The sequence below is a fragment of the Chaetomium tenue genome, assembly GCF_020726465.1.
Source record: "Chaetomium tenue strain MPI-SDFR-AT-0079 chromosome Unknown F5144scaffold_8, whole genome shotgun sequence".
NCBI lineage: Eukaryota > Fungi > Ascomycota > Sordariomycetes > Sordariales > Chaetomiaceae > Chaetomium > Chaetomium tenue.
Genome location: NW_027117336.1, coordinates 43064 through 67124, shown reverse-complemented (window position 1 = coordinate 67124; position 24061 = coordinate 43064). Strand labels below are relative to the sequence as shown.

Here is a 24061-nt window from a genome sequence, read left to right as displayed (position 1 = left end):
GTTGCGGTTTTGCGGCTTTGTATTCTTGTCGGTATGCGAATATGACCTACCGTAAATTCGAAGAAATATCGGAACTCAGCGAGCCTGTCGGTGAGGTCACTGTGGGCCAACAGTCAGAAGTTGCCATTTCTGGGTCAGCAGATCATTCCCTTCCTCGGGGGCCTGGAATCTTTGAGGAACCCGCTCCCCTGCGTATCTTGACATCAACCTTGCGCATCGCTGCCCCTATTTTCGCGGTTCCTCCTTCAGGGACTCCTCCATGCGACAGGGGCTTGGTTCCTTTCCCAATTGTGTGTTTGCCGTGATTCCCGCCCACTGTCACGAATCTGGAAGGCACGAACGTCCTGTCGGTGGAAATCGAGCAGCTTTACGCAATAATTTCCCATCAACAAGACCCTGCCCCTGACGTACCTGGTACACCCCTCCAGACCGGTCTTGCCACCGTTTCTAACCACTGTCGGGTGTTGCTGATCGTCCGACTTTCAGCGCTTCGGAACCCCCACCATCCCAATTACCCTAACCTCGTGTCCACACTCCGTTCCGTCTATCCCCCCTGCCTTTCCTTGTTCCTGTCCTGAAACTCGCTTTCTGTTCCTTCTCCAACAACCAGAGTTCATTGACCGTAGACCCGATCAGCGAATTGCTGCCCCCCAAAGTTGTTGGTTTGAGAGGCACGAGAAGTTCAACTGCAGGTGTCGCTTGCCGCTATTCAACCGACCCCGCGGCGACTCAGCGAGGCGACCGACAATCACACTCAGACCAGGGTCTCGCCCCTGCTCCACCCACGTTGAAGAACAAACCCCACACGCGCCGACTCTTGCACTCGTTTCAAAAGACGGCAGTCCAATAAAGCCCCAGAGCGTCATCTGCTGGGAAAACGCTGTCTATATCTGACACCTCGGACGAAGAGGCTGTTGACGTTGACGAGCCACCAAACAGCACATCCCCCCATTCCCTTCACGACATCCTCGGACGTCAGAAACAACCAGGTGTTGTGTGCACATCAGCGAGACGAATTCGGGACACCCTCGTACCCACCCAACACCGCTTCCCAACCTTCCGATATTGGACTCAACATGGCGGCTTCATGACGGGCTGCGCTCAGCACACTACTCCTGCGATCACCACGCCGGCTTAAGTCTGGAGCTCGTGGTTGCTGAACGCGCTGCTGCATCCCCCCCCTCTCGATTCCGCCACCGCCATTGATACAGCCACTATGCCTCCCGACCACCGGGTGACCGACCGGCCCTCCTACTATACAATGACGACGCCAGCGCCGGTGTCCGCAGTGAGCCCCCAGGGGCTCTCCCATTCCCGGTCTAATTCACAGTCGTACATCAACAACAGCAAGCCTACAGTTTCTCCCATGCCTTCCCCGCGGCCTCCGCCTTCGGTTGGCCAGCCGCACCCACCCAAGCTTTCTCCCGGAGCCGCCCGAAGCGCCGTTCAAGATGCCCGAAGCTCGAGTCCAAACTACTTCGGACTGGCCGCCGACCCCGCCGCTGACCCGCGTGATTCGTGCTTGGTGCCCCGCGAGAACTGGAGTTCGCCGTCATCCTCGGTTAAGTCGTTCTCCGCAGCGATCCCCAAGCAGCTTCCCTTGGATGCGAACCCCGAGTTTGAGGCCTTCCGAAGGCAAATCGATGCAAACCGCGCCAGGGCCGGCTTTAGTTTATCGGCTTCCCACTTCGGTGTTTCGACGGGAGGCGCGCACACCCCGCCGGCCTCGACGCCGTCTGCCCTGCAGCGGCCACGGCCTCCCAGATGGCACACACAAGGGGGCGATAGCTCGGATATACCGTTTCCGCGGCCTCGTATCGCCACCGGGTCCTTTAGCTCAGGAGACGTCCCTGGCACCAAGTTTGACAAGGACGCCCACAGCCTCCAAGAAGACTCTGCGTATGTATCTGCAGATTCCAAGCGCAGCTCCGCTGTTTCGCTGAACCCGCCTTTCTTTCCGAGCATGGGCAGGCACGAGATTTCCCCACCTAAACTACCATCGCCGTTCTCAAACCCTGACCGAGCAGGCACCAGCCACCCCCCCTCTCACACGAATGACCGGCCGTCGCTGCAGCCTATACCCCGCGGTAAGGCGGCCTCGCCGCCCCCCAGCTCGTCTAGTCAAGCCGGCGTCGTCGCGGCGCCCCAGACGCAGGGAACTAGTGGTCCTGTTTTAATATCTCCCACGGAACTCAAGGACATGTTGGAGGACAAGGACGCGAAACTCTTGCTGCTAGATCTTAGAGTCTCGCCCCAGTTTGTGCAATCTAGGGTGCGCGGGGCGTTGAACCTGTGCATCCCGACGACGTTGCTGAAACGGGCAACCTTTAACCTGCAAAAGCTCCAGCAAACCTTTCAGGCGGACCAGGACCAGGAAAAGTTCTCCAGCTGGCGTGATGCAAGCCATCTGGTTGTCTATGACGCCTCTTCATCCGACAAGCGGGACGCCGTTTCCGCCATAAATATGATCAAAAAGTTCACCAACGAGGGCTACTCGGGCCCCGTGGGCATCCTGCGCGGGGGCTTCAACGCATTCGCAGCAGCATACCCGGCTCTGATCGATCGTTCCTCGGGCGGGCCATCACCGGGCTTGTCACTCGGATCTGGCCCAGTGTCTGGCGGCCTACGCGCTAACCTACCACCGGTTATTGGCGGGGTGGTCTTGCCCAATGCGAGCCACAACCCGAGCCCATTCTTCAACAACATCCGCCAGAACCAGGATTTGGTCGATGGCGTCGGTCAAATAGACATTGGTGTCCCAGCAGGCCTCGCTCTTTCCAACCTCCCGCGGTGGCTTCGAGACGCGGCCGAGTCTGGGGATCATGGGAAAAGGGTCTCGGATAAGTTTCTGCGCATCGAACGCACAGAACAATCGCGCATGCGCGAGGCGTACTCAATGGTCGGACCTGCAGATATCCAAAACGGCACTCATAATATCATAACAAAAGTACAGCTATCGGGCATCGAAAAGGGGGGGAAGAACAGGTACAAGGATATCTTGCCTTTTGAGCACGCAAGAGTGAGGCTTGTAGGCCGCCCCGAAGGCACTTGTGACTATGTAAACGCGAGTTACCTCCAAGCGAAGCGGAGCCACAAGCGGTATATTGCAAGCCAGGGCCCACTGCCGGCGACCTTCGAGGTGAGAATTCGCAGCTCTTGCTCCCAGCGCGTGTTGCTTTTCCCGTAAGGGCAGCTAACTTGATTGCGCAGGACTTTTGGTCTGTAGTCTGGGACAACGACGTGCGCGTCATTGTCATGTTGACCGCCGAGTCGGAGGGGGGGCAGTTGAAATGCCACCCGTACTGGAAAGGCAATGACTTTGGTCCTGTAAAGTTGCGAGTTCTATCGGAGAAGAAGATCTCGCTGGACATCGACAAGCGGAAACCACCGCCAACCGCGGCCATGGCAACAACAGACGGTTGCGCAAGTACTTTGTCCCCCGACGCACTTCCGCCTGACGCCGCCCGACGGCGTGCGAATACCACAACGACGCTGGGCACCGGGCCTCAAACGGCCAACCACTTCATGTTTCCCCCACAGGCGGCGGCGGCGACGGAAACCCCTCATGTCATTGTCCGCACGTTCGCTCTTAGCCACGCCGCGCATCCCTTCTCTCCAATTCGCGAGGTTACACAACTCCACTACCCATCGTGGCCCGATTTCGGTGCCCCAGCCCAGCCCAGCCATCTACTCGCACTCGTCGAACTAGCAAATATCATGCAACGCGGCGTGCCTCCCCGTGACGCAGCGGGGAATTTGACATCGGCGCCCGTGCCGCGGCAGAACAGCGGCCTTGTAAGCGATTCAGCGAGCAATCCGTTCTTCGCGCACCATGACCCTGGCCGAGATAGTTCTGCCGATCTTAGGAGGATGGACAGTGATAACATGCAGTTGGCCTGGTCCGAGGGTCCCGAATCCCAGGAGCACCCTCGGCCCTTGTTGGTACACTGCTCCGCCGGTTGCGGCCGAACAGGCGCGTTCTGTACCGTCGACAGCGTCATTGACATGCTTAAGCGCCAGAAGCAGCATCTGATGGGCCCCGCTACGACTGCGATCACTGGCCGGGACCAGCCGGCCCCTTCATTTCCCGACTCGGACGGGGATATTAGCATGAACGAAGGAACTGCCGGGCCCGATCCTTTAGCGATGAATCAACGCGACGCTCCGCTAGGCATTGACCCGAGCTGGCTCAACGATGACACCGTGGACCTGATTGCGCAGGCTGTGGAGGACTTCCGTGGCCAGAGGCTGAGCATGGTGCAGAGCCTGCGACAGTTTGTGTTGTGCTACGAGACGGTGCTAGAGTGGGCGTGGCGGCTCCAAGAAGACAGAGATGGGGGGGTCGACGGAAAAGGGAGAGGTCGAAGCGGGAGCCTGGCATTTTAGGAAGCGCTCATTTTGGGGATGTGGTTGGGAGGCAAAGGTGTATTTAGAGGGGAAGGGTTATGGACTTATGGCACGGTTTGGGATGACTGCTTGGGACGAACTCCAGAGCTCCACACATAGTCTGCGGGTTTGCGCAGAGGGACTCTGCTTTGGTTTATCTTGCGAAGAGGATATCCCAACCAAGAGGGGGGGGGGTGTTCTCCAAGGATAGATACCTTTATGCATGACGGTCTGGCGTATAGCAATAACAATAGACAGGTTAGCCGAGTACCTAATTATCCTTGCGTGTGCGTGCTCAGGGTGTTGGTCATGGGCGAAAAGCTATGATGGTTTTCTAGCGCAGGTTTAGGGGCGGTCGCGGCAAGACGACCAGAAGCAAGCGTGGATCGATTGATTTTGAGATGTTCCCCCACTTCATTTTTAATGCTTATTATACCCTGCCCTGTATCGTACAAGGCGTGCTACCCACCAGTCAAGGGCTCGGCACCACAGACGGAGCAGCGCAGTTACGCAGTCTGAACCATGGCTGAACCATATCATCCCCTCTTCCCACCACTAGCGCCAGAGCTTGGCCAGAGACACCTCCTTGTCGTCGTGCTTGTTCAAGATCTTGGCGGTAGCAAGCTCAAAGTCCTCCTGTGTCACATGCACGCGCCTCTCCCGCAGGGCATACATGCCGGCCTCGGTACACACACCCTTGAGCTCGGCGCCGGAGCAGCCGTTCATCTTCTCGGCGATCTTGGTTAGGTTGATGCCGCGCGTCAAATTCATCTTGCGACTATGGATGCGCAGAATGTCGGCGCGGGCTTCGACGCTCGGTGGCGGGAATTCAATCTTGCGGTCGATGCGGCCAGGGCGCAGGAGAGCCGGGTCTAGGATGTCCAGCCTGTTTGTAGCCATGATGACCTTGATGTTTTTGGTCGGCTCGAACCCGTCGAGCTGATTGAGCAGCTCCAACATGGTGCGCTGAACTTCGGAGTCACCACCTGACGAGCCTTCGACGCGGGACGACCCGATGGAATCGATCTCGTCCATAAAGATGATACTTGGCGCGTGTTCGCGCGCCATGACAAACAACTCGCGCACCATGCGGCTGCCCTCGCCAATGTACTTCTGCACTAGTTCGGAACCAGATACACGGATAAATTTGCAGTCGGTGTGGTGAGCCACGGCACGGGCCAGCAGGGTCTTTCCGGTACCCGGAGGGCCGTAGAGCAGCACGCCTTTGGGCTGGGCAATACCGAGCGACTCGAACAACTCGGGGTGCTTGAGACCGAGCTCGATAACTTCCTTGATTTCCTTGATTTGCTGATCTAGACCGCCGATCATGTCGTAGGTGCTATCGGGCACCTTCTCGACCATCATGAGGGAGACGAGCGGGTCGACTGACGAAGGCAGGATCTTCTCGAGCTTGTACGAGTCGGACAGCAGAGTCACCCGTTTGCCGACTGTGAGCTTCGAGACATCGACCGAGTCGGCGACATCGACAACTACGGGGAGGCGGATCGCATTAGCACAAGACAATAAATAGAGGGCCTCAACCCACGGCGGATAGAGGCACGACGTGGCGCACATACCATATTTCCCCTCGGGATGTACTTTGACCAGGACCTTTTTAGTGCCCATCACCTTGACTACTTCGCCGACATACGAGCCCGGTTGTTGCAACAGCCCCAGCTCTTCTCTGAGTAGGCGTACCCGCGAGTTGTAGTCATTACGCTGAGCTTCCAGGCGGCGGAGGACAGCTTGGCCTTTGAGAATCTCCAGTTGCATCGCCTCAATCTTGTTGTGGTAGTAGTTGTCGAGCGCCATGGTGATGGCGTCGCTGTGGGGGTTTTGCGGGGTGCTCGGTAGGAAGGAGGGTTTGGCGGGAATCTCGTATTGCGAAGAGCCTGGCGGGATAAATGGGGCTCTGGAAGGCTAGGCAAGATCAACGTCGCGAGGTGTAACAGAGGTCGATGTCGGGTGATGCTGTGCGTGGGATTGTGATGCGGGCGGAATCCAAAACGGGCGTCAACGAGCTCGGCTTGAAGGCAGCGCAGGTCCACGCAATGCGTCCGGTCGCCAACGCCAAGACTCGAGTTGCTCTGGGCAAAATCGTGGCACGTGACTTGGCGCCAGCAACTTCCCACCGCCCCCCCACACCGACTTGGCGATCGGGAAACGAACGGGTCCAGCTTCACTTGGCTCACAAGCAGATGATGTCATTTGCGAGAGGGTTCCGAGCAGTGGATCTTTGGTATTCGTGTACTGCCTTACTTTACGAACCACCGATGCAAGATAGGTAGTAGGTACCTAGGTTTTATACAGGTATAACCTACTGCGTAGAAAGCTGCACCTTCCTTCTGGGTCAAATTCATCAGTGCCGTGCATCAATCCTCTCATGCGAGGTGTTAATCGTCCGCCGATACGACCGTGCAGGGACTTATGGCATGTCACACAGCGTACTTGGTAGCCTGCCCGGTTTGTTGGTTAGGTAGGTAGGTAGTTACCTCTGACAGCCCTGCGCACTTGGGCAGATGATCAGCAGAAGCCTGGAGGGACCGCCCGGAGCGCAGCACAGCAGCAGGCTCACAGGGTCGGGCGCAGCCACCTTGCTGCGGCACATCCCGGTGTTGGTGGTTTCGCAGATTCCACGGTGCCGCATCCGACCACTGGCGACCCACCCCCAACCACATCCCTCTGCAACACTGCGGTGGTGCAAACACTGGATGAAGTGAGACACAGCAAGAAGGATGCCCTCTTCGTTTCACCGCTTCGCTTGGTCGGCTCCTTTGACGGGATATTGATGCTGTTCTGTTGTACTAGTATCCGGTCAATCCCGTCGGTCTTGCCCGGTGCGAAGCTCTCGCATCTAGGTCCGATTGCCTTATCAGCCACGCGCACCCCATTCTCTAGCTCTTTGCGGCTGCCTTGTCTACCCTGGTTCTCAACTAAAACCACTTCCGACTTGCAGTTACGGGGTTACGAGACTGCCATGCTATCCTAAAACCCGCTGCATCCGTCCCACCAACCGCGCGCGTTTGACGGCCCTGGCCTGCAGTTGTTGATGGTCGAAACGAACTCCGACTAGTTAAGCTGAACCTATCCCGATCGGGATCATCGGCAGCAAGTCTTCACTTCGCTCCCCTTTCAGCGCTTCCCAGAGCCCGGTCCATCATGGAATCCTCCTCAGGGCCCGGTCGCGACTCGCCAGCCGCCCCCTCTCCAGCCGACACGCGACGGCCTTCGCAATCCATCTCTACCATTCAAGATGATGACAATGTATCCGACAACCTCCAACCCGCCGATGCTGTGCGGAGGCGACCAGAAAGTGGGTATCGGCGATCGCGTTCTCCGCATTGTCTCCTTGGCACTTGGGACGCGGCTCCGTTGCCGTTGTTCCCATTGTTACTCTTGTTGTTCGAATGCCGTTGAGGACGAACTGGCTGACGTCTTATTTTCTCCTTTGCAGGCGCCATGCAAAGTCCAAACCCTGGAATCCCTTCTCGTTCCGATGGTGGCCTGTCACCAGCCGCCGATTTTCTCGCGCCACGAACCGGCTCAGGAGCCCCGCGATCGCGTCCCCGGAAACCGCCCATGACGCGGCGCGCGTCGTCCAGCGCCCAAGCCCCTTACCGAGGCGGCGTGTTTTCAGTAGACGACGGTATCGCCGAGGTCGAAGCTGACGCCGCGGAGCGCCAGCAGAGTTACACGACTACGCTACGAAGACGAGCTGGTGCCCCGCCGGCACTCGTAAGGATCCACTCTTCCGCCGCTGACGAGGATCCTACTGGCGAAGAGATCGACGACCAAGACGACCAGGTCGACAGCGGTAGCCCGCCGGAGGAGACCGGTGGAGATGCACCTGAGATAGAGCATCCGGACGTCGCGACACCTGCTGATGATGACGGGGACGTCAGCGACGCCGAGAGCTTCACTCTCAAAGACCGCCAGCAGGCCATCAACCAAACACATCCTTTCGGAATCAGAATTTGGAAGCCAGCCCTGTACAAGAAGAGCCGCTCGGTGCAAAAGAACGCCGAAGGCGATATTCACTCATCACCCGGCGGCCATGTCAGCACTTGGCTGCTGTTCTTCAACCTTATGTGGACCCTAGCTTTTGGCTGGTGGATGGCCCTGATTGCCTTTACCGGTGCACTTGTCTGCTTTCTTTTTGCCGCCGCGCCGGGTGGGCGGGAGTATGGCCAGGTTCTCTGGGGCCTGTCAGGTTACATCTTCTACCCCTTTGGCAAGTTTGTGGGACTGGAGCAGCAAGAAGCTTACCTGGACGAAGACGAGGGTGAGGGCCGAAGCATCAGCGAGTACGAACAATGGCAGAGCGGTGACTTGGAGTATGGGCGGCTGTTCTTCGGGCCAGATAGGAACCGCTCTATCGTCGGACGGTCCCGGCGAAGCCTCGACTCGGAACCGGACGAGACGGAGAGTCTCCTCGGAAGAGGGCGCGGGCAGGTCTTTGACGATGATCATCTTCCTCGCATGAAACGGAGATTGTTCGGGCGCGGAGAGTGGAATGTCGGCCGCGTCATCTTCTTTGCCTTCTTCTACTTCCTGATCATGCCGTCACTCTTCCTCGTCTCAGCCATTTGCTGGTTTTTGGTGTTCACGATTCCCATGGGCAAGGTCACCATGCTCCTGTTTTCCCATCTACGGCGCCACCCCCTGGCTCTGTCCTTCGAATCCGACATCGCCTCCGCCCGCGCCCCTACGACACCCCAATCTTCCATTTTGCTCTGTACCTATCGAGCTGTGGGCCTCAAATACTGGAAATACACCATCGATGGAACCAACATCTTTTTGATCAACCTCATGGCCATTGTGGGCTTTGTCATCTTTGACTGGCTCGTCCTTGATGGGCTCCTGGATATGGACAACTTCCTCACGTCTCCCGCCTTTCTTTTCGTCTCGGGCCTCCTATCCATCATACCGCTCGCCTACTTCATTGGCCAAGCGGTGGCGTCCATCTCAGCCCAGTCCTCCATGGGGCTCGGCGCAGCCATCAATGCGTTCTTTTCTACCATTGTTGAGGTATTCCTCTACTGCGTCGCCCTCCGGCAGGGCAAGGCCCAGCTCGTCGAAGGCAGTATTGTCGGCAGCATTTTTGCTGGCGTCCTCTTCCTGCCAGGCCTGTCTATGTGTTTCGGCGCCATCAAGCGCAAGACCCAGCGCTTCAACTCGAGGTCGGCCGGTGTGACCTCAACCATGCTGCTTTTTGCAGTCATTGGTGCCTTTGGCCCGACTCTCTTCTACCAGATCTACGGCACCCACGAGCTGACTTGCCAAGACTGCGTCAACTTTGACACCCCCAACGATGGTGGGGGGGCTTTACGTGACTGCCGCCGTTGCTATTTCTCCCAAACACCCGCTCTCAGCGACCGATTCTACATCGAAGCGGTGCGTCCTTATTGCTATCTCGCCGCCACCATGCTGTTCATGTCCTATGTCATCGGACTGTGGTTCACGCTCCGCACGCATGCGGCCGTAATCTGGAACACGGAGGTAGATGAGAAGAAACACGATGACCACGCCACCCCTCACCCAACCCCCCGACCATTGGGCAATCCACCGACCGGGGAAGCCAGTGGCGTGGACATTCGAGACTCGCACTTGTACAAGCGCATCCTTGGCCAGTCCCTCCGACAAGTTGGGCAGTACTCGCGAACGGACGAGGAAACGCGGCAGAACACAACTCTCTCCGGAGGAACCAACGGCACCCCTCACCTAGTTCCGCCGAAGCCCGGTGGCAGCTACGGGACTACTGAGCCCACTTGCGCCACTATTAACATCCCCGGGCTAACCGATGCGGAGAACAGCAACTTCGTCCATCAAGTGGCCGAAATTGCGGCGACTGCTGCCACCGTCGCCGCTAGAAACGTGCAGGCTAGGCGAGGCCCACCAGGTACCATCTCGACGGCCGCCAACCCACCGGCTTCGGCGAGCCACTCGGGAGCGGTGCGCGGCGCCGCCATCGTACCGGGCCAGGATGACGCTGCAGGGCCGGCGGGCACGCAGGCAGACGGCCACGGCGGCCACGGCGGCCATGACGCGCCAAACTGGAGCCGGCTCAAGAGCGCCATCATCTTAATGGGGGCCACTGTCCTCTACGCCATCATTGCCGAGATCCTTGTGGACACGGTTGATGTGGTTCTGGAGAGCTTCGACATTGACGAGAAGTTCCTCGGAATCACGCTATTTGCACTGGTTCCCAACACCACCGAATTCCTAAACGCCATCTCATTCGCCATGAACGGCAACATTGCACTCTCTATGGAAATTGGTTCTGCCTATGCTCTGCAAGTGTGTCTCTTGCAGGTCCCTGCCTTGGTGCTTTTCTCGGCTGTCAACCCGCTCGGGGTCCCCGCAGAGGACGTGGCCCGGTACACGTTCAGCCTGCTTTTCCCCCAATGGGATATGGTGACGGTCATCCTGTGCGTGTTCTTGCTAAGCTATATGTACGGCGAGGGCAAGAGCAATTATTTCAAGGGAAGCATTCTGCTCCTCAGCTACCTGGTCGTCATCATCGGCTTCTATTTGAGCAGTTTTGAAACCAGCCTGGAAGACCCCGAGAATGGCGTGAGCCGGTTCGACACGTTGAGGGTGGATGGCCAATGGATGAGTTATAACTTCAAAACTGTTGGGAGGAGTACCTCCGGGGCCGCCTTCTAAGAATCCTGATGGGCGTTGGAGGATGGCAAACGGCTTCATTCGGTTCTCGGCTCTAAGTATGCCGAGACCCCGATATTACCGGGACTATGGGCGTATGAGTGTGGTCGTCGGACGAGCACATGAGTGACTCTTGGTTGCGGGCAGCCTAGTCTGCAGATTGCTTTCGTTTACTTGTCGGGTGGTCCAGGTCCACGCGGGGCGCTAGTGCATTCAAGGATATATATGGATCTCGTTCATCGTTCTGCTTTTCTAGAACAAACATGGAAGCCCGGCGGAACCTATCCGTCACGGTAGTGATATTGACAGGTTACATGTGATGGAACCCTCGTCCCTGAGCTTTGCCATGACTGGTGGAAAATCGACCATCCTGTTCTTGACCGCCCATGTCTCAAATTCAGCCCAGCGTCTATTCTCCAAGATCGACGCCCGTTCTATGTCTGGTCATCCCACCCCGCGGGCTGGTGATGGCGGAGAGGATTTAGGCAGAATACAACAACATTCTTCTGGAAGCACGGGGTCAGCGCTGCCGTACGCCGATCTTCTGGGTCTGCCCTGGCATGTGGCATCCGCCCCAGCCTTTCGACCGTAGGGCGGCATGGCCGTGTTACATTTCATGTGAAAGACACGCGCCGGGCAGGACAGGAGGCCAGCCAGGGGCCACCGTTAATAAAGACTCGTTTGGGGCTCAACCTTGGCACTGCCACGGTTTGGCCTTTCCCGGCAGAACTTCTGGGTGCCGGCCATGGGTCGTCCGTGGAGCCGGGTAGTAGCGAGCCGGGGAGTTGGGGGCGTCTAGGCACATGGGGTGGGGGTTCAAGAGACGCCGAACTTCGAGGACCGAGAAAAAGGTTTTCACAAGGCAATTTCGCGGGCGGTTGGTTTGTATATTGTGTGGATTAGACTTAGTTCGATTTGTGCAATCTTGGGTTAAAGGAGCAATATAGAACGCAGATGGCCCAGGCCCGTCAATACAGCGCAGCCCAAGATTCAGTTTGTCGGAACGGGTGTTGAAGATGGAACGGGGACAGCCAAAACTCGGTGTCAAGAACAAGTTGGTTTCTGGTGCTGAAAGCGGAGACAATACTCAAGGAGGTGAAAACTATGACTCGAGTACAATGGTGAAACAAGAATAAGAAGTCAACCGGCAGAGCTGCCTGCCGTCCAAAAGAAACCACATCGCCCTCCGGGAGTCCTGGAAGAAAAACGGCTAAATGGGACGGTTGCAAGACTGCCAGCCAGTTGGGGTAGCGTATCAAGCCATGGCGCAGGGACAATGCTCCCCGAATCAAGTCTTGGTGCCAACTTAGGCCCGCAGGGCCATCTCGCCCATGGGCATGGCCTTGAGCCCTATTGAGATGCGTTAGTATCATGAATTTCTTGCCTCCAAGAGCTTCATAGGAAACCTACATCCATCAACATCCTCGGGTGCTTGTTGCTTGATGGTGCAAGCGTTGTACTGCGCCGGAGTCTGGGCAGTGAGGCCGGCAGCAGGGCAGTTGTTGTTGAGGTTGCAGCCGCTGTCCATGGCCCGCTGGAGAGTATCGCCCTCCCAGCCAAAGACGTAGTCACCGTGAGCGGCAGAGCCACTAGTTACAGTTAGCGTTTCCTTTCGCATGCTCACAATATCCAGGGGCAAGGCTCGAGATACGTACCCAAGGTTCATGCTGTACATGAACGCCGGGCCGGAGTCGGGCCAGATGCTCTTGTCGGAGAATTTGCTCACATCCCACATCAACTCGTACATGACCTGGGGAAGCTTGACGGGATGGCTAGAGGGGCAGGCGCCGCCACCGCTAGCACCGGCACCTTGGCCATAGGCGACGTGAGACTTGTGATCGGGCGTATCGAGGTTCTTGCCGTCCCAACATCTAGATTTTACCATATTTGTCAGCTTTTTATATGCTCCAAGAAGAGGAAGACATGGAAAAGGAGAACGAGAGAAGGGATGGCGTACGTCGGGAAGATGATGGTCTGACGGATCATTTTGCAGCGCGTTTCTTGGGGAATCGCGACGGTATCGCTGCCAGTGCAAGGGGCGCCACCAACGAAGGGGGTGTCGCTCGTCGACGTCCAGCAGCGGTGGCAGATGTTACCGCTAGAAACCTTGCTGTCGTCCGTGTTGGCGGCGTTGCCCGCAAGCATACGGAAACCCTAGGGGGGAAAACGCCAGTCAGTCGATGTGTTCCGCCCGTCCGCCCTTTCTTGTAGTGAATGTACTTACAGGCTTGAAGGCCGTGGTTTTACCGCTAGGAATGTAGTAGACATCCAGACCCCCGTTGTTGACGAGCTTGCCCTGGGGACCACCGTTACCGACTTGCGGGACGCGGTGGTAGGTGCCGTTCTTGGCCTTGAAGAACATGACGGCGGTCCAGTAGTTGGACTTATCTTGGTTGAAACTGCAAGACGTGCATGTCGATCGCTTGGCCAGGTCGTACTCAACGGGCGTCATGGTCAGGTTGAAGGAGTTACCGCCAACGATCTGATGAAGATGGGGCGTGTAACGGAGGCCTGGGTTGACCAAGGGGTCGACACGGTCAACGACGAGCTGGGAGCAGGCGAACCGCAGCATGTTGAATTGTGCAACGGCACCGTTGGCCAGCAGTGCCGCCGCTGCGGCGAGGGAAGCCCACTGATGCATCTTTGACTTTTCCCTTAATCTCGATCTTCTTGGTGTATGTCACGAGCTCGTTCGCCTACTCCTGGGATGGGACCGGCTAGGATGTTGTTTTTTCCTACAATCTGTTCCTCACGATAGAGAACTGAGGAAGGCGAGAGGTGCACGGGGCCTGGCGAGGAATCAAGGGCTTTAAGAACGGCGGAGAGGAGATCGATCAGATGACGTTGCACCGGGACACTTATACATGTCGGTCTCGCCCCATCCGCGCCCCTCCCCCTTCATTCTCTTGACTTACTTCTCAGTACCATGGATGGCGATGACCCGGTCGAGCCAAGTGCAGGCCGTCCAGGCGCCCCGGCAACCAGCAACTGCCGATGCTACGGAACAAGTTCGAAGGTCTTCTGTCATTTGGGTATAATATCAACGATTGGTGTTGAGCGTGCCCCAACCGTTATTGGACAACCCCCTGCTGCAGCTGTGACAATTGCCGGGGTTCCGGATGCGGCAGGCTGGTTGGCAGCTTGCCCTGGCGCATACCAATAAGGTACACACTTCCCTATTGAGTCCCCCGGGTAAAAGGAGAGCCATCCCACCCCAGACCCCCAATATCCCTATTATTGCCCAAGGTCACACCCCTCGTTCGCCGCCTGCCTTGCCCCCCAGTCGCGCACATGGTTCATTAATGAAGAGCCCAGCGGCAAAGCCCGGCCAAGTGACGTATATGTAGCAGATAGGCGCCGAGCCAGCTATTCATGGCAGCTCACAGCGCGGGGAGTGGAGAGAGGCTGGAAGGGGGAGGGGGGGTTGTCAGATGTCAAAAAGCCTAGCTGAAAAAGCCTGGGGTGGCCGAAGTTTGCGGAGGAACGAGGTTGCTCTGCATGGGCCCGGGGACGGCGGCATACCCAAACACGTCCGTCTTCATTTACGCATGTCCCCACCGTTGGTCGACTGGTGATGGTTTCGGCCCTTTCCAGGATATGGCAGAGGCAGCCCTCGCGTCTGCAAACTGATAAAAAAGCGCCATGGCAGTTTCCGATTTTGAGCCCCGACCAGTGAACGGTCGTGGCATGCTCACGCAGATGCCGAGGGACCAGCTTGAGTGGGATACCACCACATGGCACTTGGTGGTCCGCTCTTAGGGACGGATGAGGTTGGGTAGCAAGATCTTCTGAAGACGGACAGAGGCCGAGCGTTGGGATCGGTTGCCACTCTGTCACCGCGCAGCTCGTGGACCTGGTCTTGTAACACACCCCTTTCACCTTTTTGTCGTGATCTCATCATATATGCTCGGTAAACCTCCGCTTGGGCTAATCATTGACATCGCTAGGGTGCTCGGTGGAATATCTGCCGACCGCGGGCTGTGCCGGCCTTGTAAATTCGCGGCAGGCGATAGATGAACAGGGCTCCGGCGACTCCTTCTTTCGTGAACTTTCCGAACAGTACCCTCTGCTCGCGCTCTCTTCACACTTGTCGCGTTGACCCCCAACAAAGTGTGCCGCCTAGATCAGCGCTGGCTCCTCCTCCTACATATGCTCTCCGAGTCAGCTCAATATGCGGCTAGTATTCGTGGTTGGAAATCAAGTGGTCGGGCTTGGGAACAATGCTCGGCAGATGTTCTTGTGCCTCCCAAATCCGCGTGCCGGCCAGATTCCATACGTTGATGTCGCCATGACTTCTTCGCCACCTCTACTTTAAGTCGGGCTTGGCCTTGGGCTGTGATCAGCCGAGCACACACGTCCTAATCCCCTCGGGTACTTGGCTGCAGGTTGCAAGATGTTGGTGTGTTGAAGTCGAGAGCGGGGGGAATTCTGCTTCTGGGGGTGTGGCGGGCTCTCCATCTTGGCTAGTTGTTCGATGACGGTAAGCCCGCGAATGCTCTATCCTCATATGCCTTCTTGCTTGAACCCAGAGATCGAGCCTAGACCTCCGAGCATGGTACCAATGGTCTTATTCTCGACCATTTTTTTATTCTTTCCAATCCTGACAAGAAAGGAAGCCCGCTTTTACATTACTTCCATCGTTCAACAAAGCCGGTATTATGCCCTCCCAACCGCGAAGCAGAAATAGCTCGCTCTTAAGATCAGCTGCTGTGTCGAATTTTCCCGGATACGCCGAAAGGTGGTGATGGTTGATGTCAGAAGAAACATATGGGGAAGAAAGCAGATGGGAAGAACATGACATGATCAGGACCATTCACGTGGGATGGTATTCCGCTTCTATGCGGTATATTCTTGCCCCAGTCATGCAATGATGCAAGCCAAAGTAGGACTCTAGCAGTACATGTCCTCTAGTGGGGCCCCATTTGTGGAGCGAAGGTGCTTGGGCTGTATAGTTTTGTATGGATACTTGAACTACTTGGCGTTAAATTGATTCTAGAGGGGAGCTGCGAGCGAGTGGCCCCGTAAGTTCCCAAACAACCACGCATGTCTCTAGAGGCAAGCCCGGCAACAAGGCAACTCGGTTACCACCCTCCGAACAAACCAATCTCCGCCGCTATCATTGGAGGGAGAGAGGCAATAATAAACAAATCGCCTTATCTTTGCCAATCCTTGGCGTACTGCGCAAATCCAACAACCAAGTCCTGAACAAGTCACTCCGGTACCGGGGACAACTTGACAGGTGTGACAGGATCACTATCATGGACAGCCCCTACCGCCACGAGCTCGAGGTAGCTCTCGCAGTAGCCCAAACAGCTGCCCACATTAGCCGCGAGGTTCTTGCTGCCGCACAGGCTGATTCTACCCCGGGGACTTTCGATCTAATCAAGGACGACCTGAGCCCGGTCACTGTCGCCGACTTTGCTATTCAAGCCCTTCTCACCCGCACCCTCCGGAATGCCTTCCCGAACGATGGCTTCATAGGCGAGGAATCAGCCGATGAACTGAGGCAGAACCCAAGACTAGCATCCCTCGTGCTCGCCATCATCGCACAGTGCGCGGGCGACACCCTATTCCGTGACGCCGACGACCTCTGTGATGTCATTGATTCCTGCGCTACGCTTACCCCGGGCCCTGGGAGGATATGGGTGTTTGACCCCATCGATGGCACCAAGACATTCATCCGCCGTGAGCAGTATGCCATCAATATCGCCCTGCTCGAGACGGGGCGTCAGGTCTTGAGTGCCGTGGCTTGCCCTCTCTTATCGGTGGATGTCACGCCTCCGGTAACCGACGGGACCGTCGACCCGACCGGGAAGGGGTGTGTTCTGTATGCAGTTCGTGGACATGGGGCTCACATTAGGCCGTTGTTTGGGGACCATGGCGAGGCGCAGGTTCGGAGGCTTCCCCGGCACGCAGATGAAGCAACTTCACCCAGTGACCTTCGCTCTGTCACCTGCTGGGCTCTGCTCGATTCCGGTGTCGATGTGGTACACAAGGGCGTAGCCGAGCTGCTGCACGTACCTTTCCCGGGTAACGACCTGCTGGGCTGGGTTCCCAGGTGGGCCGTTCTGGCCGTCGGCGCTGCCAACATGACTGTCTGGGTTTACAAGAAGAGGGACCGGTACGCCAAGATATGGGATCATGCCGGCGCCATGCTGCTGTTCGAGGAGGTCGGGGGGATGATCACTGACGTACACGGCAAAGAAATCGACTTGACTGCGGGGAGGAAGCTCGAGGCCAACTTTGGGTTCGTCGCAGCTCCAAGGAACCTGCATCACATTGTGCTCCAGGCGGTGCATGAGACCCTCAAGGCGTCCGGGAAAGAGGTGCTCCTCCAATAGCTCGTGATGATGGCACATGAAGGCGGGGATGTGTATTTGTTACAAACCAAGTTGGTCAGCGCGATGCTCCATAGACATAAATACATGCTCGCCAGCACTATCTCTGTGTTGAGAAATGCCTTTCCATCAATGCCCTGATTAGGAACCATCCCTTTTTTCACCGCCCCTGAAATCATCAAAGTGCGAAGCGGTAGATGCTGAGCTTCGAGCAGGACTCCGATCACGGGGTGGAACCCGAAGCAGGTACTTCGAGTGAATCCGTAGAAGGACTATCGTCCCCGCGTCTTCTAAACCGATCCCCAGCGTCCAGCAGCCAAATCACCAACCATTCACATGAGCCCACCTTCTTCCATAAAACATGACTAGGGAATGAACTCATCAGCCACTAACAGCAAGCATGTGGTGAAAATGATAGGCGAGAGTATAGAAATGACATGCTGGTTTTGGGAGCTGCTAGAAAGCGTCAGCTTACTGGGAAGTCCAAACCAGAGTGTATTCAAGCGAAGGGACAGCGATAGCCAAAAACTAAAACTACGTAAAATAAATGAAATACAAGCAAATATATTATAAAGTACGAGTGCGGTCCGGAGACGCGGGCGCAAAATAAGCCATCCAAATGCAATCAATCATATGGTGGGTTGACCAAGACAAAAACTTTTGTATTTTCTTCCGAGAAGTGCTCCTTCACCACTGTCCCCTGACTGATGCGTTCAACGCACCATCAACCACTGCGGACGCGCGTTTTAGGCAGAAACGGGACGATTGAGGATGGCACAGTGGGTGGGTGGGTGGTATTAATGATTTTTTTCGTTGCCGTTGTCTTTTACTCCCCAGAGGCGGCATGGCAAGTGTGATAAGAGCCCGCCGAGAGGAGGTTGTCATAGCCATCTAGGACGTGACATCGTAACACCGTAACATTCGTAAAGCCTGGTGGGTTGCTGGCAAAATCCACCGGTCTTCGCCACTCAATGGGCAGGTCTTGAGGTCGGGTCGGAGATGAAAAGTTGGCGAAGGCGGCGGCCATAATCGTGCGGTCATATCCGTCTTGTGTTGAGACGGGGTTATTGGAGTGGATGGTTGCCCATGCAGGTGTAGAAAGTATGTGTATCCCAATTCTTCATCCCCATCCGTGTCGTTGGGTTGGCACCCCGTTGTCATCATCCAAGGTGTGATATGGCCAGGGAGGGACGACCGGTACAGTTCGTTAAACAAAGGCAATCAAAGCGTGCTGAGGGCGTAGCGATGTGCACCTGATCGATGAAGCCCTGACCGTTGCATATCCCTGAACCCACGGGGAAAACAATGCCCAACCAAAGAGGAAAACGGGGCTGGCGCGGAAAGAAAAAGGCGCCAATTGCTTCGGGAAACAACCAAAAAAAGAGATATTACAATGTTTTGTATGGTCGAGGTTTAGAAAACGCGCGGTGGCCAGCTGATGTTGGCTTGGCCGACTGCCACCCGGTTGCATCCGAGCGAACGCCGGTGCACCTGCCGCAGGTGGTTCTAGTCGGAAGGAGCCATACATCCACCAAGAGGACACAAACGATCGGAAGCGGACAAAGGTGTACAGCGCCAAGGGGCCAGACGCATTGCGGACATTGGCTCTTGCGGATGCAAATCTCTGTTTGGCAAAGCTTGTTGCTGCTGCCGGGCGGAATGGGGCGGGGATCCACACTACTGGAATCTCGACGCCGAGGAGGATGTTGTGCGAACCCCGTTGTCAGACGAGTCTGGGAACACTGATTAGCATGATGGCTTGCGTAGGCCTGCTGGTCTAGGTGGTTACTTACCGCTGCCTCGCTGGATGTGGCCATTGGTCCGGCCTCGCCCCCCGAAACCAATTTTCTCCCCCCAATCGCCGCTGGGCCCGTGAGGCTGGCGCTCCGGCACGCTGCGGGTGCTGGTTCCGTTCAGGCCGGGGCGTTGGCTTCCGATGGCACCCGGAGTCTCCCGAGGTCGGAGCCGGTTGCCATTGAATGACTCGTTCAGATTCAGCGACCCTAGCTCCCCGATCAACATGGACGACGGTTCGTTGTTCGAGGCAGCGCCCGGCGTGGTTGGTGTCGTCAGAGCGCTGGGCTGGCCGAGGCTGGCGCTGTACTCGCCGTACTGAGCCACGTTCGTCGCGTGGACGCTGTTCCCTTGGGGGTATCCCGATGCGGTGGACAAGGACGGACTCGGCGTGTAGGACCGGAGATCGGCGAACGACTTGACGCCGCGAAGCGCATTCAGACCGCCATCCGGGCTGTCGGGAAGTTCCAGGGTCGGGCCATGGCGACCCTGTCTGCCTAGCGTATTGTACTGACCGGGCACGTTACCGCGCGTTTCGGCAAAGTCAATCGTGGCGGCGCGGCTCAGACCCCTGCGGTGGGCATCAGCGGAGACACCCGGAGGCATGTGGATGGCCGGTGCAGCCCCGCTGTCCTTGATAACATGGATCTGCCTGTGTTGTCCCTCGCCCACAGACCGGTGTTCGAGACCCATGTTGTGTGCGAGGATGTGAACTGTACGCCGTTGCTGCGGGGTAATGGTGCTGGGGAAAACAATGATCTCGCGACTCGGATCGCTCTTAAAGAGCATCAACTCGGTGTAAAAGCTCAGCGTGTCCGGGTTGTTAAGGTCCACATCCCCAGGGGCCGCATGGGGGTTCGCGGCCGCGCTTCTTGCCGGAGCCTCCGCAGGGGACTTGCGCAACGGCGAGTTCCGAGTCCGCGACGTGTGTGCAGCGTTCAGCGAATGCATCGAGGATTGTGAATGGAGAGTTATGGGCTGATGCTGCTCCTCGAGCTGACCACGCTTCTCCCGCTTCTCCCGCTCAATCCTCTCTCTTTCGTGCTCAGGTAGCATCTTTTTGTACTCAACCCTCAGCTTCCTGCCCTGAACCTCATAGCCGTTTAACTGCTCGATGACGGTCTGCGTGTCGACCGGGTTCTGAAAATTGGCAAAGGCGAGGCCACGGAAGATGCCGTTGTCGAAATGGTAGTTGAACGCATACGGCTGCGGCAGCCCTAGCTCGGACATGATGGTCGTAAGCATCTCCTTCCTCACGTTGAAGGGGATGTTTTTGATGACTATGGCAGTCGGGATCAGGTCGTTGCCCAATGCCTTGGCCTCATGGCGAGGGTCGTACATGTTGGTCGGGTAGCCGTGTCGTTCGCTTGGGAATGCTCCGTCGCCGTTCATGAGGTTCATGGCCGGGTTGAAGCTACCAACTGTAGGATATTGAGCAGAAGGGACGGGGGGCGGTGGTTGGCTTCCGAGGCCGGGCTGTTCGGGCATGGTCCACTCCTGTGCGCGAAGATGTTAGCAAAGCGGTCTATGTGCAAAATCAAGGGGGTGGGGGGTCCGGGCGCAACATGTGGGAGGCGAACCTGGGGTATTGCCCTCCGGGCGCCTGAACGAAGCCTTCCATCGCCTAGCGCCCCGGTCACGGTGCTTGCACCCGAGTTATAGGCCCAGGCCTGGGCATTGCCCATGAAGTTGTCCGCCGCAAATCCTGGCGAGGGCTGCATTCTATTGTGCCTGAAGGCATTGCCATCGTACGAACCGAATCGGTCATCGGCTGCAAAAAGCGCCGTGGGAGCTTGGACGGCAGGGTCCATTTGCCGCTGGTCCAAACGGCTAAGGCCGGGATGACCGGTCGTGGTGTTGTAGCCGGGCCTCGAAGAGCGGGGGGACCGGTTTGCGGTGCTCATCGCGTATGCCGGGAAGTAATGATCGGGTTGTTGGTTCATATTGACTGGAGTTCGACGTAGCTAGCATCGAGGTCCAACGAACCAGGACAACACCGAGGGGTGGGACTCTTCTTCGTCGGGCGGGGATTGAAGCTTCTCAGAAACGGAAGGCCGGTTGTTGCAGGTTGAGATCAAAGCGGCCGTCTCTGAATCCGATATCGAATTGTCGGCTGCCCCCTCTCGACGTGGGAAGCCGAAGTGCAAATTCTTCGAGTGGAGAGGCGCGTGGTTTTTCGATGATGCACAAAGGGTTGCAGACGTCGATGAAAAAAAAGGGACGAACAACAAAAACTCTCCACAGTACCGCGCTAGGGGGGTCTCCCAGGGGTGCGGAGACAGGGAAGGTGGACGCTGAACAAGTGTGTATCAAATGTTTCTAGGTCATCACGTCGTCCGCAGCTTCATGGATGTCGTGAAAGTGGTGCGAGGGCCCCCGAAGTCTAGAGATTGGAGGGTTGGATGGAAATTTGGATTGGGAGAAGATGGAGGCAATGCGGGCGCTGAGAAAGTGAACTGGCAGGTGCACCTGCTTGCCCGTCAAAGCTGAAGCAGGGAGGCGGTCTGGTGCTAGCGACGTCTTTTTTTGTGCGAGATCCACCCACTGTTGAGTCCTCCCAGAACCGGGGCAGCGGGGAACAGGGGGTTTGGTGCCGCTCCCTCGGCGTGCAACACCCGAGTTTGGCAGAAGGCAAAAAGGAGAACCCAGTGGCCCGGGCTTGGTAGGTCTGGTATCTACGGTGTCGGGAGGTTGCGGTGGCAACTCGGTACTCATAATATCAACACCACTGCCGAAGGCGGGCAACGATGCTGCATGCAAGGAGAGCTTGATGTGTTTTTCCCCGATGTTCATGCTGCGTCTGGTTCCTAGGTTCTAGGTTCTTTTACTTGTGTCCGCATGGCAAGCGCCCTAAAAAAAAGGGCGAGCGTGAGGTGGATGCGCTTGCGGGAGCAGACCCGACACCCGTCAGTGGCCCCACTAGCGCTAACTCGTTCAGATGCTGGAAGCTGGGTCAGGCCACCTGACTGAATGTTTTTATTGGGCTGCGGCTTTCACCGCGCCAACGCGGGGCCCAGCGAGGCAGCCAGGCTCGTGGCAGGCTGCCAGGCACAAACGGTGAAGGTTGGATGGCATCCAACTCTGCGCATCGAGCTTGCGTATAAAACAGCTCACATTATTATGTACACGATGGCGCATGACGGCGGCGAGGCTGACAACGGTAACCAAGCAGGGGAATTACATCCGAGACCTTGGGCAATCAGTGAATGCCAGGTGCATACTTCGTACGCTTTAGTTAGGTATGCCAAGACCAACGGCTTGAGGAACCTGGACAGAACTTGAATGAAAAGAAGCAACGGCCGATGAAGTCGATCATCATCAACAATTCGCCTCACCCCTGAGTGAGCCCATGGCACGGGCCACGCTCCAGGAACCAATATGCAATGCTTTTAGCTAGCAACTAATCACGGTTATTTCTCGACCTGTGGATGGTAGGTTCGTGATCTTTCTTGCCATTTGTACTTCACCGTTGAAGTCAAGGTAACCAAATGTGTCTCGCCAGGGCGGGCTGGTTGACAGTGTTCAGTTAGTAGGTAGTTAACTACCTAAGGTAGGGAGGTACCTAGGCACCTAGTTAGTCCTAAATCATCTGTCGGTTCTTGGGTTCGAGTTCATCCACAAGATTTCGCAGGCTTTGTCACGGGCTAATTATACTATAAATCTTTATTTTATCAACCACTTGGGCATAAAGGACCTTGTTTCCATCTTGAGTGGGCAGGTACCCAGTTTTCAACAACTGAGGGGTGTCCTTTGTGTCGGAGGATCTCCGTAGATGTAAGTGGCTCGGGTGACAAAGAGTCGAACAATAGGTAAGCTCCTTAAACGGAAACGAAGACAAGGGCAATGTCTCTTTCCCGAAAACCTAGGCTATCACAATACAGTGAATGACCCGGGATAAAACCATGCGCCTCCCTGATTGAGTGCCTCGAGCAGCCCGAGGCAACTTGGGCACCCCCTTGAATACCTAGCCATCTTTTTTTTATCTTACTTTGTCACGATTTGACCTACTGGCTCCGGGCTTCCGGGCATCTACAATCAGGTTTCCATCGGTAACGAACCAATGGTAGAGAACGCCTCCCCACAGGCCGCCGCCGACCAGACAGCTAACCGGCTGGCTATGCTTGCGGAAGTAGCAAGCACAGTGACCGATACTACAGAACATTCGATACAACGGCCTACACAGCCGACAACCCCGAGAAGTTTAGGAGGTGATCCCGAGCCTTCACGGGCTGCAAATTTAACACCGTTGCCGTTGCTGCTGCCGCCGGCGCCCCCGACCCCGTATCCATGGATCTGGAGATGCCACGAGTGCGATTCAGAGTATCCCTTGGCAGCCACGCGGCGATGCTTGTACTGCAGTCACCACTTTTGTACAGCGCCTCCAGCAGACACCTCTTTAAGACGGAGGATCCCCGGGAGGAGGGACTGTTGTGATGCCGAGTTTGATTATTACGGTTGGGCGCGGTGGGGTGCATACCGTCGGTCTGTTGCTGCCATCCGCGCTGGTGAGATAGCGAAGAGCGGTGTCATGACGACAGTGACGTCGAGCAGTCAAGACGGAAAACGTCTCCTCAAGCGAAAACGAAGTTGCGATATAGGGGCTGCGGATCAAGATACATTTGCAAAGTTTGGACTAACCACAGGACGCTCTAGGCGGAGCGGGCCGGATACCGGGGGACTCTTGTGGAAGCCGCTATCGAGGTCCGCCGTGAGAGAGGTGGCTCGCGGGAAAAGGAGGATGTACGTCTCTGGGCAGTACAACTGCGGGCTTCATTGTGACTTCCCAACTGAGTGCGTCCGCAATATATACAGCGCCTGGACTGCGAGGAAGGTTCGTCTCACTGATGAGCAAGGTCCTCCTGTCCGCCGGCCCCAAGAAG

The 24061-nt window shown here is 56.7% G+C and overlaps 8 protein-coding genes across 8 annotated transcripts; 5 read left to right on the top strand and 3 right to left on the bottom strand.

Annotated features, from left to right (window-relative positions):
• Positions 1-1041: 1041 nt before the first annotated feature.
• On the top strand, positions 1042-4660 carry F5144DRAFT_398602 (uncharacterized protein). Its single transcript, XM_066784800.1, has 2 exons — positions 1042-3139; positions 3211-4660. The coding sequence occupies exons 1-2, from the start codon at positions 1217-1219 to the stop codon at positions 4384-4386; spliced, it is 3099 nt and encodes a 1032-aa protein (XP_066638195.1). The 5' UTR covers positions 1042-1216; the 3' UTR covers positions 4387-4660.
• F5144DRAFT_520951 (P-loop containing nucleoside triphosphate hydrolase protein) lies at positions 4561-6442 on the bottom strand. Its single transcript, XM_066786709.1, has 2 exons — positions 5964-6442; positions 4561-5876 (listed from the first exon to the last, which is right to left on the bottom strand). Exons 1-2 carry the CDS (start codon positions 6196-6198, stop codon positions 4942-4944), a joined length of 1170 nt encoding a protein of 389 aa, XP_066638194.1. The 5' UTR covers positions 6199-6442; the 3' UTR covers positions 4561-4941.
• An 863-nt stretch (positions 6443-7305) lies between these two features.
• On the top strand, positions 7306-11210 carry F5144DRAFT_398555 (Sodium/calcium exchanger protein-domain-containing protein). Its single transcript, XM_066784798.1, has 2 exons — positions 7306-7699; positions 7841-11210. Exons 1-2 carry the CDS (start codon positions 7546-7548, stop codon positions 11050-11052), a joined length of 3366 nt encoding a protein of 1121 aa, XP_066638193.1. The 5' UTR covers positions 7306-7545; the 3' UTR covers positions 11053-11210.
• A 773-nt stretch (positions 11211-11983) lies between these two features.
• F5144DRAFT_398549 (uncharacterized protein) lies at positions 11984-13835 on the bottom strand. The gene is made up of 5 exons (XM_066784797.1): positions 13274-13835; positions 13007-13203; positions 12705-12920; positions 12460-12638; positions 11984-12399 (listed from the first exon to the last, which is right to left on the bottom strand). The coding sequence occupies exons 1-5, from the start codon at positions 13688-13690 to the stop codon at positions 12356-12358; spliced, it is 1053 nt and encodes a 350-aa protein (XP_066638192.1). The 5' UTR covers positions 13691-13835; the 3' UTR covers positions 11984-12355.
• Positions 13836-13975: 140 nt separating this feature from the next.
• Positions 13976-14500, top strand: F5144DRAFT_499980 (uncharacterized protein; the record flags this gene model as incomplete). Its single annotated transcript, XM_066786353.1, is given in 3 exon segments — positions 13976-14181; positions 14360-14392; positions 14404-14500. The coding sequence occupies 3 exon segments, from the start codon at positions 13976-13978 to the stop codon at positions 14498-14500; spliced, it is 336 nt and encodes a 111-aa protein (XP_066638191.1).
• Positions 14501-16069: 1569 nt separating this feature from the next.
• F5144DRAFT_587081 (uncharacterized protein) lies at positions 16070-17454 on the top strand. Its single transcript, XM_066789816.1, has one exon. It carries the CDS (start codon positions 16308-16310, stop codon positions 17388-17390), a length of 1083 nt encoding a protein of 360 aa, XP_066638190.1. The 5' UTR covers positions 16070-16307; the 3' UTR covers positions 17391-17454.
• A 1353-nt stretch (positions 17455-18807) lies between these two features.
• F5144DRAFT_398521 (uncharacterized protein) lies at positions 18808-21312 on the bottom strand. The gene is made up of 3 exons (XM_066784796.1): positions 20762-21312; positions 19181-20678; positions 18808-19120 (listed from the first exon to the last, which is right to left on the bottom strand). The coding sequence occupies exons 1-3, from the start codon at positions 21122-21124 to the stop codon at positions 19065-19067; spliced, it is 1917 nt and encodes a 638-aa protein (XP_066638189.1). The 5' UTR covers positions 21125-21312; the 3' UTR covers positions 18808-19064.
• A 2133-nt stretch (positions 21313-23445) lies between these two features.
• Positions 23446-24009, top strand: F5144DRAFT_472050 (uncharacterized protein; the record flags this gene model as incomplete). Its single annotated transcript, XM_066785014.1, has 2 exons — positions 23446-23667; positions 23758-24009. Coding segments are annotated over 2 exons (474 nt in total), but the record flags the coding sequence as incomplete, so codon positions are not given.
• Between the last annotated feature and the right edge of the window lie 52 nt (positions 24010-24061).

Bases quoted from the DNA above. Each gene is read 5' to 3' on its own strand.
- F5144DRAFT_520951 (XM_066786709.1), bottom strand. From the start codon at position 6,198: ATGGCGCTCGACAACTACTACCACAACAAGATTGAGGCGATGCAACTG. The intron at 5,877-5,963 runs GTATGTGCGCCA...GCCTCCCCGTAG, and splicing joins ACATCCCGAGGGGAAATATG to TTGTCGATGTCGCCGACTCG.
- F5144DRAFT_398549 (XM_066784797.1), bottom strand. From the start codon at position 13,690: ATGCATCAGTGGGCTTCCCTCGCCGCAGCGGCGGCACTGCTGGCCAAC. The intron at 13,204-13,273 runs GTAAGTACATTC...TTTCCCCCCTAG, and splicing joins AAACCACGGCCTTCAAGCCT to GGTTTCCGTATGCTTGCGGG. The intron at 12,639-12,704 runs GTACGTATCTCG...AACTGTAACTAG, and splicing joins ATGTACAGCATGAACCTTGG to TGGCTCTGCCGCTCACGGTG.
- F5144DRAFT_398521 (XM_066784796.1), bottom strand. From the start codon at position 21,124: ATGAACCAACAACCCGATCATTACTTCCCGGCATACGCGATGAGCACC. The intron at 20,679-20,761 runs GTTCGCCTCCCA...CTTCGCGCACAG, and splicing joins CCCGGAGGGCAATACCCCAG to GAGTGGACCATGCCCGAACA. The intron at 19,121-19,180 runs GTAAGTAACCAC...CAGTGTTCCCAG, and splicing joins CCACATCCAGCGAGGCAGCG to ACTCGTCTGACAACGGGGTT.
- F5144DRAFT_398602 (XM_066784800.1), top strand. From the start codon at position 1,217: ATGCCTCCCGACCACCGGGTGACCGACCGGCCCTCCTACTATACAATG. The intron at 3,140-3,210 runs GTGAGAATTCGC...TTGATTGCGCAG, and splicing joins CACTGCCGGCGACCTTCGAG to GACTTTTGGTCTGTAGTCTG.
- F5144DRAFT_398555 (XM_066784798.1), top strand. From the start codon at position 7,546: ATGGAATCCTCCTCAGGGCCCGGTCGCGACTCGCCAGCCGCCCCCTCT. The intron at 7,700-7,840 runs GTGGGTATCGGC...TCTCCTTTGCAG, and splicing joins TGTGCGGAGGCGACCAGAAA to GCGCCATGCAAAGTCCAAAC.
- F5144DRAFT_587081 (XM_066789816.1), top strand. From the start codon at position 16,308: ATGGACAGCCCCTACCGCCACGAGCTCGAGGTAGCTCTCGCAGTAGCC.